The sequence below is a fragment of the Triplophysa rosa genome, linkage group LG14 (assembly GCF_024868665.1).
Source record: "Triplophysa rosa linkage group LG14, Trosa_1v2, whole genome shotgun sequence".
NCBI lineage: Eukaryota > Metazoa > Chordata > Actinopteri > Cypriniformes > Nemacheilidae > Triplophysa > Triplophysa rosa.
In genome coordinates, this window is record NC_079903.1 from 2,145,550 (window position 1) to 2,161,525 (window position 15,976).

Genomic DNA, 15,976 nt, shown 5'->3' on the forward strand with positions numbered 1-15,976 from the left:
CGGGCTCCTCCCCGGATGTCCGGGTATAAGAGGGAAGCCGGCGTGCTCATTCATTCACCTTTGGTCTGAGGAGCCTAAAGCATCCTCCCCCGACCGCTGGGGTGGGCGGCCAGTGTTGTGGCATGAGGGACACAACGTCTCGTTCCCTCCATCAGGGAACCGAGGTTACATCCGTAACCAAGACGTTCCCTTTCTGTCGGTCTCTCGACGTTGTGTCGAACCGACAGAATGGGGTTCCTATGGAAAACGCCACAGCACTGAGCCGCGTCACAATCTCTGCGGAGCGACGTTGACTGGCCTGGGCGAGTCAGACGAACACGCTAACGCGAAATTATGACCTTCCAGTGGAGAGGAAGGGGGACCCAGAGCTTTCCACAAAAAGTTGGGAAGCCCCCTAACGCCGGCCGTCACGGGCGGAGGCCTGATTCTCTAAATGGCGAGAAGCCGCCCGGCACCGTACGGGCCACTGGGTAAGCATTATTCCCCCCTGGGGGAAAAAAACGCTGCAGAGGCCACTACCTACCGTAGGGAGGAATTAGTGGAGACACCACATGGTCTCACCATCAGGGGAGAACTCATGGGAGGAATGTGCGGACTGCAGGAGTTAACCGCAAGGTGGGAGTCCACCTGGGGAGGTCATGGGTTGCCAAGGTGGGAACCATTCATGAGGATACATCAGACGGAACAGCCCACGGAGGGGGGGTTACCACGTCTGGAGCACTAGGTCCGGTTAGAGCTATGTGGGAGATAACTCAACTGTTCCCCGGCCTAAAGGGGCAGGGCTGCTCTGCCCAGCCTGTCCCCTGGAAGGGTGCTTAGTGATGGATGGAATGCCTGTTCTTTACCCGAGGGGAAAGAAGTGAGGCGGGATCGCCACTGCTCCCCCCGGAGGGGGAAGGGCTTCCGCAGGCGTATGCCCTACCGGCTGCCGGTCCCACACCTTGCCAGGATGCGGGCTGACACCGGTTCCGCGCGTAGGTATTAGAACCTCACGGAGTTGTTGGGCATAGCCCAACCCGCAGCTCTGCAGATGTCTGCCAGAGAGGCGCCCTGAGCCAGTGCCCATGAGGGGTGTGCCTCACTCCCAACGGGCAGGGGCGAATTGAGATCGGTATGCCCTAACGAGGGCATCCACGATCCAGTGCGCCAGCCTCTGTTTGGAGACAGCCCTCCCGCTGACCTCCGAAACAGACAAAGAGCTGCTCAGAGCTTCTGGGCTCTGCGTGCGGTCCAAGTAGAGGCGCCGTGCGCGTACTGGACACAACACGGATAGGTTGGGTCTTCCTCCCCGGTGGGGAGCGCCTGCAGGTTCACCACCTGGTCTCTCGGGAGAGTGGTGGGAACCTTGGGCACGTAGCCGGGGCGGGGTCTCAAGATAACGTGAGAATCCCGGCCCCGAGTTCTAGGCAATCTGTGGACACGGAGGGTGCTTGTAGATCCCCTACCCTCTTGGAGGTGAGCGCCATGCGGAAAGCCGTCTTTATCAAGACTGAGAAAGAGCGGCAACCCCGAGAGGCTCGAAGGGGGCGGGGCCTCTTGAGGCCCGCCACCTAGGTCGCAAGAGGGTACGGAGCGCGGATAAGGTGGTCACCCTCTCGCGCCCCTTAGGAACCTAATGACCAGGTCGTGCTGTCCCAGAGGCTACCCAGCACTTGGGTCATGATGAGCGGCCGTAGCGGCTACATACATTCCCAGTGTGGAGGGGGAGAGGTTACTCCCCCGTCTCTCTTGAGGACGGGACAGCTCGTACCCGACCGAGCAACTCCGCGGGTCTTCTCGCCGAGAAGAGCACCAGGACGAGAAGAGGCGCCACCTATGGGCGTATAGCCGCCCAGTGGCCGAAGCCCTAGCCTGAGTGACGTCCCAACCGGACCGGGGGTGGGTCACTCAGGATCTCCTCGTCCCGTCCAGACATGGAGACCAGGTTTTGCCTGGGATGCCGTAACGTGCCCCTTCCCCTGGGGAAGCTGTCCGCCAGGGGGAGCGGCCAGGGGGGAGTTGTTGTCAGAGCCTCAGCTCCGAGAACCAAGTCCTGGTTAGGCCGAAGGGGCGTAACTAGTACCACTTGATGCTCCTCTTCCCTGGCCTTGCACAGGCCCTGTGCAATGAGGCTCACTGGGGGGAAGCGTACTTCCGCTTGTCCCGCGGCCAGCTGTGCGCAAGGGCATCCGTGCCGAGGGTACCTCGGACAGGGAGTACCCAAGCGGACAATGGGAGGAGTTCGGGGAGGCAACAGGACCACCTGTGCCTGGCCAAACTGCCCCCAAATGAGCCGGCTGCGCGGGGAGGGAGTCGCCACTCTCCGCAAGGCGTCAACTGACGAGAGAGCACATCGGCTGTCTGGTTCAGGACGCCTGGGATGTGTGTGGCTCGCAGGGAGCTGATCACCTGCTGACTCCAGAGGAGGAGGCGTCGGGCGAGTCATGTTAGCTGCTGTGAGTGAAGAATACGCCACAGCAGCTGTGCTGTCCGACCGGACCAGCACGTGCTTCCCTGCACGAGAGGAAGTCCCTCAATGCAAGTAGCACAACCCACAACTCTAGGCAGTTGAATGCCAACGCAGGCGGGGGCCCGTCCACCGCCCCGACACTGCTTGCCCGTTGCACACGGCACCCCTTAGGGTGTGTCGGCAGAAAAGCGTGTGACCAACGCCTGCTGCCGGTGTGCCACGCTCTCCAAGGAACTTGACTCTGCCGCCAGTGTTGGAGCGGTCGTATATGCATCGACCCGAGGGGGGGCCACCCCCGCCGAGGATGCCATGAATCCCAGGAGCCTCCTGTTACAGGGGGACCGCTGACTGTCTGATCTCAGGCAGTTCAACACTGACCGGGCGCGCTAGTCCTCGCGCCCCCCCCTGGGGGTGAGCGGGGCCGCTCGTGAGGACAGAGTCGAGTTCCATACCGAGAAAGAGGATGCTCTGCACCGGGGAGAGCTTGCTCTTATCTCAGTTGACCTGTGGCCCCACCGATCTAGGTGCCGGAGCACCAGGTCCCTGTGTGTACACCACAGATCTCGAGAGTGTGCCCAAACTTGAGCCAGTCGTCGAGATAGTTAGTACCCGTACACCTCCTTCCCAACGGGGAAGGAGGGCGGCTTCCACGACCTTCGTAAAGACTCGTGGAGACAGGGACAGACCGAAGGGGAGGACCCTGTACTGATATGCCCGTCCCTCGAACGCGAACCGTCGGAACGGCCGATGTCGAGGGAGGATCGAGACATGAAAGTACGCGTCCTTCAGGTCGATTGCCATGAACCAGTCCTGACGCCTGACGGACGCCAGGATGCGCTTCTGCGTGACCATCCTGAAAGGCAGCTAGTGTAGGTGCCTGTTCAGAACACACAGACCCAAGATAGGGCGCAACCCTCCGCCTTTCTTAGGGACAATGAAGTACGGGCTGTAAAACCCGCTGAACACCTCGGCCGGTGGGACGGGCTCGATCGCTCCCTTCACCAGAAGGGAGGCGACCTCCGCCCGAAGTACGGGGGCATCCCTGCCTCTGCCTGAGGTAAAAGGACGTCCCGGAACTTGGGCGGACGTGTAGCGACTGAATCGCGTAGCCGAGACGGATCGTCTTCCTCAGCCCGCCTGACAGTCTGGGGGCTCCCAGAACTGTGACAGGGGACTAGAGGTTGATCTGCTTCATCGCCCCCGCGGAGGGTGGTTCGATGGCTAGCAGTACGGATTCCTTGCCGGGGGAGGCCCCCCGGGGAGGAGATCGGCTCTGCCATATTTCCTGCCTGGCGACTGCGCAGCTCAACGCACTGTCTGACTGAGAGTGCTGAGGGCTGGTGTTTATACTCGACATTGCGCTTTGCCATGACGCAACGTCGAGTTTGCCGTTCACCGTCGTGCAGAGGGTGAGAGCGGCTGAGGTAACCCAGAGAGAGAGGAAACTCTCCTTTTTGAGAGTAAGTGGGCGCCAGCCCCCCAGAGGGGGCCAGCAGATGGAGGGACGGGGCAGGAACCGTCCCTATCCGACCTACCAGCGCTGTGGCTGGGGTCGGGCCCAATGGTAGCCTCGATCCCCCTGAGGTGATCCCATGACAGCCGCTGCCCGCGGCTGCTGATGGGGCGATGGTCTCCTCTTCGCTGTCTCCTCCAGGTCACTGGAGGGCGTTGAAGAGGACCAGGGCTGCTGGGAAGCAGACAGTGCACGGGACTCGACGGCCGAGGCGGCCGAGTTGCGGCACGGAGGACTGCTTTTTACTGTCGAGAACCCTCCACAGTAACACCAACCAGCCCCCCCTTGCGAGACGGGTACGTCGAGAAAGCGGACCTTCTCAGCGTTACTCATCTGCGCAAGTATCGGCCAGAGGAGTTCCTCATGGACCACAAGTGTGGACATCGTCCGACCCAGGGCCCCCGTGGTCACCTTGGTCGCCCGTAGAGCGAGGTCGGTGACGGCGCGGAGTTCCTGCATAAGCGCTGGGTCGGTCTTACCCTCGTGGAGCTCTCTCAACGCCCTGGCCTGGCAGGAGCCATAGCGTGGAGAGAGGAGGCAGCCTGGTCCGCCGCAATGTAAGCTCTCGACACCAGAGATGCCGAGACACCACATGCTTTGGACGGGAGTCTAGGTCGAGCCCCCCCAGGTGGCCGCCACCTACGGGCACGAGTGCACCGCGGCGGCAACTCCACCTGGGGACACCGACGCATCCTCCAGCTGTCTCAACCTCGAGGGAAGAGAGGGTGACAGAACTTTGTTTGACGTGAAACGTGCCGGAAGGGGCGTTCCAGGTCTTGCAAAGTTCCTCATGCACTTCCGGTAAACACGGCACTGGGGGCGGGCGCGGCTTGGAGCCGCGCTCAAACCCGAGGCGCCATGTAGCCAGCCGCGAACGCCGGGAGAGGCAGTGCGGGCACTGCAACCCAACACTCACGGCGGCCCGGGAAAGCATGGCCGACATCTCGACATCCGCTTTTTCCTGGGCTCGACCCCCCGAGGGAGGGAGCCCGAAGAATCGTCGGAGTCGGATGGCAGTACGTCACCCCCCGATGCTGCATGAGACCTCTCATTATCACGCATCGTGTCCGAATACGTGATTGAGGAATAAGACGGCGGACCATCTCCTGGGGAACGGTCAGACGAGCGAGACGAGGTGTGAACGGTCCGTGAGCCAGTGGCTGGCGGATTATCGCTCACAGTAATCCTCATATCACCTTCGCTGCTTGCCATAGCGGACGGCAGGGCCGTAGTCCTGCCGCCACGGAACGGGGAGCAAATGAGGTGGTGGCTGAGTCCCGTGGGAACACAGCCACCTGTGACGCAACGTCTGAATCGTCACCACCCGCAGTGCGGGCAGGACGTATCCACAACGTCTGCCCCAGCGTACTGGAAGCAGGCATTGTGTCCGTCCCCCTCCTCGATGAGTGTGTTGCACCCATGAGAACAGCGGGACAAGCCACGCTGGAGAAATTTGCTCTTTTAGAAAAGGAAATTTGCTCGAACACCTCCGGAACTGCCGAGACGCCCAGGGGAGAGTCACTGTAGGAAGGGACCGTCCGCTGTCCACGTCGTAGATTCCAGCAGAAAGAAAGATCATCCAGATCGTAGAGAAGCTCACCAGATGCGTAGGCTCTGAAGAACAAAAGGTGAATGAATGAGCACACCTGCTTCCCTCTGGGAGGAGCCCGGCATGCAAATTTCATTCGCCAATTTTCATTGGCCTTTTCTAAATACTCAGAAGATGATAGGTTCTCAAGACAAACCCCATTCTGTCGGTTCGACACAACGCCGAGAGACCGACAGAAAGGGAAATGTAGAATTCTGCACAGATGGATATCTGTGGAGCTTTCTGTGGAATTGCGTGGGCACTGATTGTGTGCAGACCTGCCAATCAGTAATTTGGATTAAATACAAAGTAAAAATTGCACGTGTACTTTTTGGTTCTTGAACCCCATTGGCATGTTTGCAGGATTTAATGGGCGGGGAGTTCTTCCTGGTGTAGCCACAGGAACTGGACTCAAACCAAAATCAGGTAAATCCTCAGCAATAACATCAGTCATCACAATCTGATCATTCTGAAATTGAATCACACAACGCCTAACTATACAAGTAATTGTCTGAATCTTTTCCATACCTGCTGGTGGAGGGCTGGGTCTGGTACCAGGTACTGGTTAGTACTCATTTGTTGTCCATCGCATATGAATATATATGAACTTTTTTTTTTACAGAATTAATCATACAAAATACATTATTAAGATATGGGCAGGGTAAAAGATCAACTTTCTCATGAATCTGTCATAAAACAATTAACAGCATTGTTATGGCTGCAGGAGGCCGTGGATATGGGGGACCGCTGCAGCAAGGATTATTTCATGGATACCCTCTCAAATCTCCCAAAGCCCCAGGTGAAATATGTCATTCTTTTTTTGTGTATGAGTTTGTCCACATCATATCTCCTAATTAAATGAATCCTTTGGCCAGTGATGGAGAATGTGGTTCCCTTTCTGTCGGTCTCTCGACGTTGTGTCGAGCCGACATGTGGGTTCGTCCCTGAGAACCAATCGCTTCCGACTTAGAAAAGGCCAATGAAATTGGCGAATGAAATTTGCATGCCGGACTCCGTCCCCGGATATCCGGGTATAAAAGGGAGAAGACGTGCCTCATTCATTCACCTTTTGTTCTTCGGAGCCTTCGCTCATGATCAAAAGACTACGCTACAAAAAGACTGCCGGTTCTACGACGTGGTGCAGCGGACTGTCCCTTCCTGCGGCGACTTCCCTGGGCATCTCGGTGGTTCCAGAACTGTTCGAGTTTTTTCTCTAAAAGAGCAAATTTCTCCAGCATGGCATGTCCCGCTGTTCTCGTGGGTGCAACACACTCATCGAGGAGGGGAACAGACACGAGGTCTGCTTCCCGTACGCTGGGACAGCCCTTGTGGATACGTCCTGCCCTCACTGCAGGCGGTTGACAATTCAGACGTTGCGTCATGGGTGGCTGTGTTCCCACGAGACTCAGCCACCACCTCGTCTGCTTCCCGTTCCATGACGGCAGGACTACGCCCGCTACGGTGAGCAGCGAGGGTGATATGAGGATTACTGTGAGCGCTAATCCGTCAGCCACTGTCTCGCGAACCGTTGGCACCTCGTCTCACTCGTCTGACCGTTCCCCATGAGACGGTTCAACCGCCTTGTTCCTCAACCACGTATTCGGAAACAGTGCATGATGATGAGATGTCCGTTGCAGCATCGGAGGGTGACTTACTGGCATCGGGCAAAGTTTTGACAATTCCTCGGAGCTCCCTCCCTCAGGGGGACGAGCCCATTAAGAAGCGGACGTCAAAATGTCAGCCATGCTTTCCCGGGCCGCCGGCATTGGGGTGCACTGCACCGCACTGCCTCTCCCAACGCTCGATACATAGATACCTGGATACGATACATGGTACCTCAGGTTTGAGAGCGGCTCCAAGCCGCACTCGCCCCCAGTGCCGTGTTTTCCTGGAAGTGCATCTTAGTACGACCTGGAACGTCTCCTTTCGGCGCATGCACGTCAACTAGTTCCATCACCCTTTCTTCCCTTGATGGTGGGGCAGCTAGAGGATATGTCGGTGTCCCCCAAGGGCTTGACATAGACTCCCGTCCAAAGCATGTAGGTTTTTCGGCATCTTAGGTGTCGGGAGCTTACTCTGCTGTGGGCCAAGCTGTCCACTCTCTCCACGCTATGGCCATCCTGCAGGTCCATCAGGCCAAGGCGTTGAGAGAGCTCCACGAGGGCAAGACCGACCCAGCGCTTATGCAGGAACTCAGCGCCGTCACCGACCTCGCTCTATGGGCAACCAAGGTGACCGTTTGGGCCCTGGGTCGGGCGATGTCCACACTTGTGGTCCAGGAGAGACACCTCTGGCTGAACCTTGCACAGATGAGTAACACTGAGAAAGTCCGCTTTCTCGACGCACCCATCTCGCAAGGGGGGGCTGTTTGGTGATACTGTCGAGCCGCAGTTCTTGACAATAAAGAAACAGACAGAGGATATCAAGATATCGTCCCCCGCCGCAAATCGGCCGCCCTCTGGCCGTCGAGAACCCGTGCACCGTCTGCTTGCCAGCAGCCCTGGTCCTCTTCAACACCTTCCGGTTTCGGCGCCCCCCACACAGGGGGCCCCCCGGAAGAAGACATCGAAGAGGAGACCACCACCCCATCAGCAGCCATGGCAGAAGCCGAAGCGGTCCTCAAGGGAAGACCCCAGGGAGATCGAGAATACCTTCGGGCCCGACCCCAGCCATTCCATCGGGGCGGTTCCTACCCCGTCCCAACAGCCCACTTCTAAGAATTTTATCTCTCTCTGGGTGTCTATCACAGCCGCTCTCACCCTCTACATGACGGTGTTCGGCAACTTGACGTTGCATCATGGCGAGACCCAATGTCAAGGATAATCAGCAGCCTAAGCACTCTCAATCGACGGTGCATTGTGCTACTTCATTGTCTGGGTATTATCCCACCGCTCTCACCCTCTACACGATGGTGTTTGGCAACTCAACTTTGAGGCGAGACCCAATGTCGAGGATAATCATCAGCCTAAGCACCCTCAATCGGTGGTGCGTTGTGCTACATCATCGCCAGGCAGGTAAAACAGCAGAGCCGATCTCCTCTCCGGGGGCCCCCCATGGCGAGGGATCCGCACTGCCGGCCATCGAACCACCCCCCGGGAGGTCGATGAAGCAGAACGTACCCCTAGCCTCCCTGGATCGGTCCCTGGGAGCCTGACAAGGCTTCCCAAACCATCACGGTGACTACGGGATACGATCCGTCTCGGCTACGCGGTCCAACTCCCCAGATGCCCGCCCAAGTTTCGAGCCATCCTCTCAAACCTCAGTCAGAGGCAAGGATGCTCCCGTGCTTCGGGCCGAGGTCGCCGCCCCTCTGGAGAGGAAGCAATTGTGCTCGACCCTCTAGCCGAGATGTTCAACGAACTTTACAGACCGTACTTCATCGTCCCCAAAAAGGGGGGGTTGCTAGATCTGCGTACCCTGAACAGGCACCTACTCAAGCTGCCGTTCAGGATGCTCACGCAGAAGTGCATCCTGGCATCTACCAGATGTCAAGATTGGTTCATGGCAATCGACCTGAAGGACGTTTACTTTTATGTCTCGATTCTCCCTCGTCATCGCCCGTTCCTACAGTTTGCTTTCGAGGGTCAGGCATATTAGTACAGAGTCCTCGCTCTCGGTCTGTCCCTGTCCCCACGAGTCTTCACGAAGATCGTGGAAGCCGCCCTCACTCCCCTCAGGGAGAGAGGTGTGCGGGTACTAAACTATCTCGACGACTGGCTCATTTGACACACTCGCGAGATCTGTTATGTACACACAAGGACCTAGCGCTTCGGCACCTAGATCGATTGGGACCACAGGTCAACCGAGAAAAGAGCAAGCTCTCCCCTGTGCAGAGCATCCTCTTTCTTGGTATGGAACTCAACTCTGTCTCCATTACAGTGTGACTGACTACAGAAAGCGCTCAGTCAGTGTTGAACTGCCTGGAATATTTCAAGCAGTCAGCGGTCCCCCTGAAACAAATTCAGAGGCTCCTGGGCACATGGCATCCTCGGCAGTGGTGATACCCCTCGGGTTGATGCACATGAGACCGCTCCAACACTGGCTACAGAGTCGAGTTTCCTGGAGAGCGTGGCACACCGGCAGCAGGTGGATGGTGATTATGCCTCTCTGCCGACGCACCCTAACCCCTTGGTCTTCAATGACCTTTCTACGGATTGGGATCCCCTCTCGGGCAGGTCATGAGGCACGTCGTGGTGACGACAGACGCCTCCCTGCAGGGTTGGGGTGTCGTGTGCAACGGGCACGCAGTGTCGAGCGATGGACGGGCCCCCGCCTGCGCAGGCATATCAACTGCCTAGAGTTGTTGGATGTGTTACTTGCACTGAAGGGGCTACAACCTCTCGTGCAGGACAAGCACGTGCTGGTCCGGTCAGACAGCACAACTGCAATAGCGTATATCAACCGCTAGGGTGACGTTCGCTCACGGCAGCTAACACGACTCGCCCGACGCCTCCTCCTGTGGAGTCCGCAGGTGAGCAGATCCCTGCGAGCCACTCATATCCCAGGCGACCTGAACCAGACAGCCGATACGCTCTCTCGTCAGTTGACGCTTCGCGGAGAGTGGCGACTCCACCCCCGCGCAGTCCAGCTCATTGTGTACAGTTCGGGCAGGCTCAGGTAGACCTGTTCGCCTCCCTGGACACCACCCATTGTCCGCTAGGGAACTCCCGTCCGAGGCCCCCCTTGGCACGGATGCTCTAGCACACAGCTGGATGTGGGACAAGCGGAAGTACGCCTTCCCCCCAGTGAGCCTCATTGCACAGACTCTGTGCAAGGTCAGGGAAGAGGAGCATCAAGTGTACTAGTTGTGCTATACTGTCCCAACCGGACTTGGTTCTCGGAGCTAATGGTCTTGACGACACCTGCCCCCTGGCCAATTCTCCTGACGAAGGACCTGCTTTCCCAGGGGAAGGGCACGTTATGGCATCCCAGGCCAGACCTCTGGAACCTCCATGTCTGGCCCCTGGACGGACGAGGAGATCCTGAGTGGCTTACCCCTTGCGGCGGTTAAGACCACAACTCAGGCTAGGGCCCTGGCCACTAGGCGACTATACGCCTATAAGTGGTGCCTCTTCTCATCCTGGTGCTCTTCCTGAAGAGAAGACCCGTGGAGTTGCTCGATCGGGAACGTGCTGTCCTTCCAGAGACTCGAGAGTAATCTCTCCCCTTCCACACTGAACGTGTATGTAGCCGCTATTGCCGCTCATCATGACCCAGTTGCTGGTAAGTCTCTAGGACAGCACAACCTGATCATTTGGTTCCTAAGGGGCGCGGGAAGGCTACCGCCTCACCCGCGCTCCGTACCTTCTTGCGGCCTTGATGCGGTCCTGGAGCCCCTCGAAGATGCCGCTCTTTCTCACCTCACGATGAAGACGGCTCTCCGGATGGCGCTCAAGAGGGTAGCAGACCTACAAGCATTCTCCGTGTCCACAGATTGCCTAGAACTCAGGCCCGGTGATTCTCACGCTATCCTGAGACCCCGGCCCGGCTACGTGCCAAAAAAGTTCCCACCACTCCCTTTAGACACCAGGTTGTGAACTTACAGGCGCTCCCCACAGGGGAGGAAGACCCAACCCCATGTTGCGTCCAGTACGCGCATTGCGCCTCTGCTTGGACCGCACGCAGAGCCGCAGGAGCTCTGAGCAGCTCTTTGTCTGTTTGGAGATCAGCAGGGAGTGCTGTCTCAAACAGAGATTGGCGCATTAGATCATGGACTCCGTCACTACGGCGTACCTGTCCCAAGATCGCCCGCGCCCACTGGGTGAGAGCTCTCTCCACACGGAGTATAGCCTCCTCATGGGCACTGGCTCGAGGCGCCTCTCTGGCAGACATCTGCAGAGCTGCGGGTTGGGCTACACTCATCACCTTCGCGAGGTCCTACAGCCTCCGCGTAAAACCAGTACCAGCTCAAGTCTTGTTGGCATCAGGCAACCAAGACGTTTTCCATTTTACATATGCCTGATTTGCTAGAAGTGATTAAAAATGTCTTTTTGTCATGGTTCTGCCTCTCCTTGTCATGTCTTTTCTTGGTCTTGTGGCAGAACCATGGCAGAGCCTCTTGTTCTGTGTGGAGAGAAACATATTATTGTCCCCACGACATAATATGCGTTCTATCTGGTGTTTCATCTCTAAGTCCCGCCCTCTCTTTCCCTTGTTAGCTTCCCCTTAGTGTTTGATCCCTGTCACCTACCCGTCACCCTCCCTGTGTAATAATCCCTCGTTAGTGTTACCCTATTTAGAGCCTTTGTTCTTTCTGTCCCGTGTCGGTTCATTGTTCTTTGTACCTTGTTCGTGTGAGGCCCTGTCTAGTATCGCTTGGTCCTGCCTTGTCCCTTAAGTGTGAGTTTTGTTTGTTTATTGTTTTATTCTTGTTTTGCCCCCTAGCGGGAAGTTTGTGTTTACCTTTTTGAAAAGAATTCTTTTGTTATAATGGTTGTTCCCCCATCGTGGGTTTTTGCTTTACCCTTTTTAATAAATATTTTTTTTATATAGAATACCCTTAACTGCTGCCTGCATCTGGGTTCTCCCCCCAAAGCGTGACGCTTTCATCCTTTGGCCCAGATGTACCATTGTTTAGATTCTGTGTTAAACATCTGTTTTTGCAGTAGTACATAGAAATGTGTTGTTGTTTTTTGCTTACGTAGACATTCAGCAGTTGCTCGATTATTTGTTTCGAAAACTGATAATTTGCCCTTCTTTCTGGTGAAAATGTATTGACAGATTTCATAGTCACAGTCTAAGCATATTTTCATAAACATTTTCCATTTGGAGCTTTGAAATGAGATCATAATTTCACTCACTTCATTTTTACTCACATCTCTCTTATCTGTGTGCTAGAAAACTTAATTTAGAAGAAATTGACTGATTTCTATAAGGACGCATATAGTAAACAACTTTTCCCAAAATCACATTTGTTAAGATAAAAGTGGATCAAATTGGCCTCATTTACGAAACAAGCATATGACAGAAAACTGTGTTTGGTCATTTCCACGCAAAACTTGCCATTTATTAATATGGACGTGAGTGGGGATACGGTCAAATATTAGGTTCTTGCATCAGATTTGCACGGAAAATGCCTTGTTGATGTCAGAGGAGAATGGGCAGACTGACTCGAGATTATAGAAAGGCAACAGTAACTCACATATCCACTCATTACAACCAAGTAATACAAAATACCTATCATGTCAGTATCTATCGCCATCTCTGAGGAATGTTTTCAACACCTAAATCTATACCATGAACATTTGAAGTCGTTCTCAGGGCAAAACAGGTTCCAACTCGTACAAGCAAGGTGAACCTAATAAAGTGGCCGGTGAGTGTATAGTATACTTTAATATTTACCATAGTAAACTGCAGCAAATTGAAGTATACTGTAAAATAAACGGTAACTGTGCAGTATTTAAGGTCACAATTTATTTTAAGGTCCAATTCTCGCTATTAAGAAATCAGCAACTAGGACTTTTGCATCAATAAACTCGTAAAACCATATAAATTTGGTGCTTATTAATAGTTAGTATGATAGTTGTTAGGTTTAGGTATTGGGTAGGATTAGGGATGTAGAATATGGTCGTGCAGAATATGTGCTTTTCCCTTTCCGAGGTGCGAACGGTCCGTGAGCCAGTGTCTGACGGATTAGCGCTCACAGTAATCCTCATATCACCCTCGCTGCTCGCTGTAGCGGGTGGCAGGGCCGTATTCCTGCCGTCACAGAACGGGAAGCAGACAAGGTGGTGGCTGAGTCCCGTGGGAACACAGCCACCCGTGACGCAACGTCTGAATCGTCAACCGCCCGCAGTGCAGGCACAACGTATCCACAACATCTGCCCCAGCGTACTGGAAGCAGACATCATGTACGTCCCCCTTCTCGATGAGTGTGTTGCACCCACGAGAACGTCTTGGTTATGGATGTAACCTCGGTTCCCTGATGGAGGGAATGAGACGTTGTGTCGAACCGACAGAATGGGGTTTGTCTTGAGAACCTATCACCTTCTGAGTATTTAGAAAAGGCCAATGAAAATTGGCGAATGAAATTTGCATGCCGGACTCCGCCCCCGGATATCCGGGTATAAAAGGGAGACGGCGTGCATGCCTAAGGCCATCAAACGTAACGTGTAACTTAGTTGACACGCGCTGGACGGCTAGTAATGGACGCTGCGCGCCGACGCCCCCAAATTTTTCCCATGTCGCCCGGCGGTGCCGAAACGAAGAGGAGAGCGCCCGCGATCGAACGGAAGCGTCATGGGGAGTCGGCGACACCCGGGGGAGTTAGGCGCTCTCTTGGGCAGAACCACGAGGGGGCGACTCGACGTACGGTCCCAACCTAAGCCACGCGTGCCGATCAGGTTGCGACCGGGCCTCCCGAAGAGCGCCTGAACATCCCCCTTGCAGCCTATGGGCGCCTCCGGACCCCGACGTACACAAGAAGCCTATGCGTGCCCCTTGTAACCTATTTTGGGCGGGGCTTCCCGCTGGCCACGCCTCCATCCACAGAACGCCTACGCATCCCCCTTGCAGCCTAAACTTGAGGGAGGCCTGCCTGACACCCCCGAAGTCCCGGACGCGCCCCGGGGGACCCCGTCTCGGAGCTGACTGCTCATTTGAGCCCAGCGGCTGTGTGACACACGCTTAAACAGCCCAAAGCCCTTTTCTTTGACTTTCGAGTCAAACGTGCACATAAAAGCGCTGGTGTGCATCGACACAATGTTTTCTCACATATGCGATTCACTCGAAGGGCCCAAAATTAGGTAGACAGAGTAAGACCCCTGTCAGTGGTCTCGTTTGCTTTGGCAATTATTTATCCAGCTTAAACCGTCAGTAGAGTGTATAAGAGGAACAGCCCTTCACAATGACGTGCATTAAGACTCACAGTTGTGCTCCAGAAGCTTAAAAATGGAGTGTCCATTAGCTACCTATGGGAGCCGTGCCAAAAGTGTTACGTGTGGCATGTACATATGAAACTTATTTAATGGGACCCTCATAGGTAAATAATGGACAAAGCCTATTAAGGGTCATTATAAGCCTAAGTAAGGAGTTATGTAGCTTAATCCAACAGTAGAGTGTATGAGAGTCACAGCCCTCCACAATGACGTGCATTAAGGCTCACAGTTGTGCTCCAGACGCTTAAAAATGGTGTGTACATTAGCTACCTTTGGGTGCTGCGCCAAAAGTGTTACGTGTGGCATGTACATTCGTAACTTATTTAATGGGATCCTTATAGGTAAATAATGGACAATGCCTATTAAGTGTCATTATTTAACCTTGGCAATGAGTTATATGGCTTAAACCAATAATAGAGTGTATAAGAGGCACTCTACTGTGTAAATGACATCCATTTAAGGTCACAGATGTTCTCCAGAAGGTTCTTCATCCCCTCACCACCTAATCTTCATCACCGCATCCACGAGGAGCCTTTCGCTTCCCCCTGACCGCCTAACTCTGCCATAGTCTTCCTCACGTCCGCAGCGCGCCTAGACTTGCTAGTTTGCTGCCCCTTGCTGCCTATTCGTGGCGCGACACCCAAAAGATGCCAAAACGTCTTGCTTGCCACCCTTGCGTCCGCAGAGTGCCTAGAGTTGGTAGTTTGCTGCCCCTTGCTGCCTATGCGTGGTGCGACATCCAAAAGAAGCCAAAACGTCTTGCTCGCCGCCCTTCTTTCTTTTTTCTCTCCCTCACACCGCCCCCTAGAGGAGCCGGGCGTCCTTCGTGACCTTGCTCGTTCGTGCTTAGGGGAGGTTTCTGTCAGAAAGATGTCGGATACCCGAGCCAATGCGCGAGGGGGTTTGCGGGCCCATAGAGAACCACTAGAGGCAGGGAGATGTATGTAAAATAAGAAAAAATATTTAAGTTCACTTCCCGACCAAGCCCTATCGGTATGACGTCGAGAGTCACGTGACGCAACTTTCTGTATTTTTTCGGGCTCCTGGGGCCTCCGCGGCCCATACGGGAGCCTCTGACACCTGCAACATATCCTATTTCTCTCATAGGTGGCTATCGTACGATGACCCCGGAACGGCCAGGGAGTTTTCAGAATCAGAATCAGAATCAGAATCAGAATCAGAATCAGAATCAGAATCAGAATCAGAAGAGCTTTATTGCCAAGTGTGCTTGCACACACAAGGAATTTTCTTTGGTGTTGGAAGCTTCTAGTACAGACATTTAACACAATGACAATACAATATAATACGATTTACAGTCTAAAAGATTCTAAATTGTGCATATATAAAATAAAGACTATTTTACAGAAAATGGGGGATAATAACATATAAGAGACATTGTACCGGGTAGTATATAGTAGAATAAACATATTAACAGATTGTATGTACACTTGTGCAAATGGATAATTTAGTAAGTAGAGGTAGTGTTATATACATGTATACATAAGATGTAGATATAATAAGGCACAGTAGTGCACACTATAGGAGTAGTG

The 15,976-nt window shown here is 54.5% G+C and overlaps 1 protein-coding gene across 12 annotated transcripts in view; it reads left to right on the forward strand.

Annotated features, from left to right (window-relative positions):
• The window catches only part of elna (elastin a), a 169,320-nt gene that overhangs the window by 70,866 nt on the left and 82,478 nt on the right, over nt 1–15,976 (forward strand). For 7 of the 12 annotated variants that reach the window (XM_057350357.1, XM_057350344.1, XM_057350354.1 and 4 more), the window contains exons 11-13: nt 5,914–5,975; nt 6,081–6,114; nt 6,275–6,349. In XM_057350357.1, coding sequence (XP_057206340.1) covers nt 5,914–5,975; nt 6,081–6,114; nt 6,275–6,349 — 171 coding nt within the window. Of the gene's footprint in view, nt 1–5,913; nt 5,977–6,080; nt 6,115–6,274; nt 6,350–15,976 lie in introns of all 12 variants that reach the window. The other 5 variants (XM_057350349.1, XM_057350346.1, XM_057350351.1 and 2 more) reach the window with 5 other exon arrangements.